General features: G+C 47.0%; 1 protein-coding gene across 1 annotated transcript in view; it reads left to right on the plus strand.

Annotated features, from left to right (window-relative positions):
- Positions 1-6,000, plus strand: part of LOC106594841 (testican-2) — a 73,785-nt gene that overhangs the window by 44,349 nt on the left and 23,436 nt on the right. The window contains exons 5-6 of the mRNA XM_082973034.1: positions 641-755; positions 5,846-5,968. Coding sequence (XP_082829160.1) covers positions 641-755; positions 5,846-5,968 — 238 coding nt within the window. The remainder of the gene's footprint in view (positions 1-640; positions 756-5,845; positions 5,969-6,000) is intronic.

Genomic DNA, 6,000 nt, shown 5'->3' on the forward strand with positions numbered 1-6,000 from the left:
CAATGCCAAGTGTCGGCTGGAGTGGTGTAAAGCTCACTGCCATTGGACTTTGGAGCAGTGGAAATGCGTTCTCTGGAGTGATGAATCACGTTTCACCATCTGGCAGTCCAAACAGATGAATCTGGGTTTGGCGGATGCCAGGAGAACCCTACCTGCCCCAATGCATAGTTCCAACACAGAGCCCTGACCTCAACCTCATCAAACACCTTTGGGATGAATTGGAACGACGACTGTGAGCCAGGACTAATTGCCCAACATCAGTGCCCCCGACCTCAGTAATGCTGTTGTGGCTGAATGGAAGCAAGTCCCTGCAGCAATGTTCAAACATCTAGTGGAAAGCTTTCTCAGAAGAGTGGAGGATGTTATAGCAGCAAAGGGGGACCAACTCCATATTAATGCCCATGATTTAGGAATGAGATGTTGGACCAGCAGGTGTCCACATGGTCATGTAGTGGAGATGGTGTGTAGATTTGTACTGTTGTTGAACTGTAGTGTAATCTCTCTCGCTCTTTCTCTTGCTCTTGCTCTCTCTCTGCCTGCTGTCTCTCTCTCTCTCTATCTCTCTCTTCCTCCCTCTCCCTCTTGCTTTATCCTCTCTCTCTCTCCTCTCTCCCCCCTTCTGTCTCTCTCTCTCCTCCAGTGTAAGTTGGAGCAGCAGGGCTGTCTAACAGGGAAGGAACTGAGTGTGAAATGCCAGGGCATGTGCCCCTGTGCCACCGCTGCTGCCCCCATAACAGAGACCGAGGACAAACACGGCAAGTACACACACACATACAGTGAAGGAAAAAAGTATTTGATCCTCTGCTGATTTTGTACGTTTGCCCACTGACAAAGAAATTATCAGTCTATAATTTTAATGGTAGGTTCATTTGAACAGTGAGAGACAGAATAACAACAAAAAGAATCCAGAAAAAAGCATGTCAAAAATGTTATAAAATGATTTGCATTTTAATGAGGGAAATAAGTATTTGACCCCTCTGCAAAACATGACTTAGTACTTGGTGGCAAAACCCTTGTTGGCAATCACAGAGGTCAGACGTTTCTTGTAGTTGGCCACCAGGTTTGCACACATCTCAGGAGGGATTTTGTCCCACTCCTCTTTGCAGATCTTCTCCAAGTCATTAAGGTTTCGAGGCTGATGTTTGGCAACTCGAACCTTCAGCTCCCTCCACAGATTTTCTATGGGATTAAGGTCTGGAGACTGGCTAGGCCACTCCAGGACCTTAATGTGCTTCTTCTTGAGCCACTCCTTTGTTGCCTTGGCCATGTGTTTTGGGTCATTGTCATGCTGGAATACCCATCCACGACCCATTTTCAATGCCCTGGCTGAGGGAAGGAGGTTCTCACCCAAGATTTGACGGTACATGGCCCCGTCCATCATCCCTTCGATGCGGTGAAGTTGTCCTGTCCCCTTAGCAGAAAAACACCCCAAAGTATAATGTTTCCACCTCCATGTTTGACTGTGGGGATAGTGTTCTTGGGGTCATAGGCAGCATTCCTCCTCCTCCAAACACGGCGAGTTGAGTTGATGCCAAAGAGCTCCATTTTGGTCTCATCTGACCGCAACACTTGTGGTCAGATGAGACCAAGTTGTCCTCTGAATCATTCAGATGTTCATTGGGAAACTTCAGACGGGCATGTATATGTGCTTTCTTGAGCAGGGGGACCTTGCGGGCGCTGCAGGATTTCAGTCCTTCACGGCGTAGTGTGTTACTAATTGTTTTCTTGGTGACTATGGTCCCAGCTGCCTTCAGATCATTGACAAGGTCCTCCCGTGTAGTTCTGAGCTGATTCCTCACCGTTCTCATGATCATTGCAACTCCACGAGGTGAGATCTTGCATGGAGCCCCAGGCCGAGGGAGGTTGACAGTTCTTTTGTGTTTCTTCCATTTGCGAATAATCGCACCAACTGTTGTCACCTTCTCACCAAGCTGCTTGGCCATGGTCTTGTAGCCCATTCCAGCCTTGTGTAGGTCTACAATCTTGTCCCTGACATCCTTGGAGAGCTCTTTGGTCTTGACCATGGTGGAGAGTTTGGAATCTGATTAATTGATTGCTTCTGTGGACAGGTAACAAACTTTTATACAGGTAACAAACTGAGATTAGGAGCACTCCCTTTAAGAGTGTGCTCCTAATCTCAGCTCGTTACCTGTATAAAAGACACCTGGGAGCCAGAAATCTTTCTGATTGAGAGGGGGTCAAATACTTATTTCCCTCATTAAAATGCAAATCAATTTATAACATTTTTGACATGCGTTTTTCTGGATTTTTTTGTTGTTATTCTGTCTCTCACTGTTCAAATAAACCTACCATTAAAATTATAGTGTCACGTCCTGACCAGTAATAGGGGTTATTTGTTATTATAGTTTGGTCAGGACGTGGCAGGGGGTGTTTGTTTCATATGGTTTGGGCTATGTATTTAGGTAGAGGGGTATTTGTTTTATATGGTTCGGGGTGTGTGTGTATGTAGAGGGGTGTTGGATTTATGTGTTCCGGAGTTTTTGGTTTATGTTCTTGTTCATGTTTTGTATTCTAGGGTTTCTATGTTGTGTATTCCTTTGTTGGCCTGGTGTGGCTCTCAATCATTAACAGCTGTACATCATTGTTTCTGATTGAGAGTCATACTTAGGGAGCCTGTTTTCCACCTGTCCCTTGGTAGGAGATTGTTTTTGCACTGCTGTGTATAGCCTGCGAAACTGTTGTTCTTTGTTTATTGGTTTTTCGTGTTCACTTTACAAATTAAAGTAAATATGAGCACTCAATCCGCTGCGTATTGGTCCGATACTGATTTCTCCTTATCAGAAGACGAAGCTTATGACATATAGACTGATAATTTCTTTGTCAGTGGGCAAACGTACAAAATCAGCAGGGGATCAAATACTTTTTTCCCTCACTGTACACACACAGTCACGCGCACACACACACACACTGTTGTTCTGTAAGTATGTGTGTGTTGTTCGCCAGTGTGTGTTGTTCGGTAAGTGTTTGTGTTGTTTGGTCAGTGTGTGTGTTGTTCTGTCAGTGTGTGTTGTTTGGTCAGTGTGTGTGTTGTTATGTCAGTGTGTGTGTGTGTTGTTATGTCAGTGTGTGTGTGTGTTGTTATGTCAGTGTGTGTGTGTGTGTGTGTGTGTGTTGTTCTGTCAGTGTGTGTGTGTGTGTGTTGTTCTGTCAGTGTGTGTGTTGTTCTGTCAGTGTGTGTGTGTTGTTCTGTCGGTGTCGTCTGCGTGTCAAGGTCTCTAGCTGTTTGTCAGACAGCAGCCTGTGTTGTTCTGTCAGTGTGTGTTGTTCTGTCAGTGTGTGTTGTTTGGTCAGTGTCGTCTGCGTGTCAGACAGCAGCCTGTGTTGTTCTGTCAGTGTGTGTTGTTTGGTCAGTGTCGTCTGCGTGTCAGACAGCAGCCTGTGTTGTTCTGTCAGTGTGTGTTGTTTGGTCAGTGTCGTCTGCGTGTCAGACAGCAGCCTGTGTTGTTCTGTCAGTGTGTGTTGTTTGGTCAGTGTCGTCTGCGTGTCAGACAGCAGCCTGTGTTGTTCTGTCAGTGTGTGTTGTTTGGTCAGTGTCGTCTGCGTGTCAGACAGCAGCCTGTGTTGTTCTGTCAGTGTGTGTTGTTTGGTCAGTGTCGTCTGCGTGTCAGACAGCAGCCTGTGTTGTTCTGTCAGTGTGTGTTGTTTGGTCAGTGTCGTCTGCGTGTCAGACAGCAGCCTGTGTTGTTCTGTCAGTGTGTGTTGTTTGGTCAGTGTCGTCTGCGTGTCAGACAGCAGCCTGTGTTGTTCTGTCAGTGTGTGTTGTTTGGTCAGTGTTGTCTGCGTGTCAGACAGCAGCCTGTGTTGTTCTGTCAGTGTGTGTTGTTTGGTCAGTGTTGTCTGCGTGTCAGACAGCAGCCTGTGTTGTTCTGTCAGTGTGTGTTGTTTGGTCAGTGTCGTCTGCGTGTCAGACAGCAGCCTGTGTTGTTCTGTCAGTGTGTGTTGTTCTGTCAGTGTGTGTTGTTTGGTCAGTGTCGTCTGCGTGTCAGACAGCAGCCTGTGTTGTTCTGTCAGTGTGTGTTGTTCTGTCAGTGTGTGTTGTTTGGTCAGTGTCGTCTGCGTGTCAGACAGCAGCCTGTGTTGTTCTGTCAGTGTGTGTTGTTCTGTCAGTGTGTGTTGTTTGGTCAGTGTCGTCTGCGTGTCAGACAGCAGCCTGTGTTGTTCTGTCAGTGTGTGTTGTTTGGTCAGTGTCGTCTGCGTGTCAGACAGCAGCCTGTGTTAGCCAGCTGCCAACGGAAGCCATCTATTGAACGTAGCTGTTTGGTGATGTTGATATGACTGAGGCCTAATGATGTGTTATTCTATGGGAGAGGATACCTTTTTCCTCCCTCACCACTTCCTCATACAGCAGCTGTCTCTCTTTGAGTTCAACACAAGTCAATCTGAGAGACTGGGGTTAGTAGGTAGACTAGCAGTGGTCTGATTGAAAAGTCTCCCACTCTGTGAGTGAAATAGTCTTTCCGTCATGATGCCCTTCGTTATTTAGAGTGGACATATATCCTGATATCTAGATGCACCATTGATTGTCCGTGACTCTTGGTGGTGTGGAACTGCCAGTAGATTCAAACAGTTGTTAATCTCAGTGTCTACTGGTACAGCAAGTTGTTGATGTCTACATTAGCAACATGTTGCTGGGGATAATGTGTTGATTATTACAAATACTGTGTGATATGTTTATTGAGATAGTGAATGAGGTAGTTGTGGACTCGGTGAGACCTGTCCTACTGTATGGTAGTTGTGAGACCTGTCCTACTGTATGGTAGTTGTTGACTCGGTGAGACCTGTCCTACTGTATGGTAGTTGTGGACTCGGTGAGACCTGTCCTACTGTATGGTAGTTGTGGACTCAGTGAGACCTGTCCTACTGTATGGTAGTTGTTGACTCGGTGAGACCTGTCCTACTGTATGGTAGTTGTGGACTTGGTGAGACCTGTCCTACTGTATGGTAGTTGTTGACTCAGTGAGACCTGTCCTACTGTATGGTAGTTGTGGACTCGGTGAGACCTGTCCTACTGTATGGTAGTTGTGGACTCGGTGAGACCTGTCCTAATGTATGGTAGTTGTGGACTCGGTGAGACCTGTCCTACTGTATGGTAGTTGTGGACTCAGTGAGACCTGTTCTACTGTATGGTAGTTGTGGACTCGGTGAGACCTGTCCTACTGTATGGTAGTTGTGGACTCAGTGAGACCTGTCCTACTGTATGGTAGTTGTGGACTCAGTGAGACCTGTCCTACTGTATGGTAGTTGTGGACTCGGTGAGACCTGTCCTACTGTATGGTAGTTGTAGACTCAGTGAGACCTGTCCTACTGTATGGTAGTTGTGGACTCAGTGAGACCTGTCCTACTGTATGGTAGTTGTGGACTCAGTGAGACCTGTCCTACTGTATGGTAGTTGTGGACTCAGTGAGACCTGTCCTACTGTATGGTAGTTGTGGACTCAGTGAGACCTGTCCTACTGTATGGTAGTTGTGAGACCTGTCCTACTGTATGGTAGTTGTGAGACTTGTCCTACTGTATGGTAGTTGTGGACTCAGTGAGACCTGTCCTACTGTATGGTAGTTGTGAGACCTGTCCTACTGTATGGTAGTTGTGAGACCTGTCCTACTGTATGGTAGTTGTGAGACCTGTCCTACTGTATGGTAGCGATGATATAAATGATGGTTGCCTCATGGAAGGTGAGCCCCAGGTGTGTGTGTGTGTGTGTGTGTGTGTGTGTGTGTGTGTGTGTGTGTGTGTGTGTGTGTGTGTGTGTGTGTGTGTGTGTGTGTGTGTGTGTTTCTGTGTGTGTTATGTTATGAGCTGTGGGCTTCCCCTTTCCTCCCCTCAGCAGAGAGCTGTACCGGGCAGGACCTGGCAGACCTTGGAGACCGCCTCAGAGACTGGTTCCAACTGCTCCATGGAAACGCCAAGCAGAACAACTCAGGCAAGCCTGGACCTGGCACCGCCTCAGGTGAGTGTATGTGTTTGTGTGTCCCTGGAGCT

Source organism: Salmo salar, chromosome 01 (assembly GCF_965601325.2).
Source record: "Salmo salar chromosome 01, fSalSal1, whole genome shotgun sequence".
Lineage (NCBI taxonomy): Eukaryota > Metazoa > Chordata > Actinopteri > Salmoniformes > Salmonidae > Salmo > Salmo salar.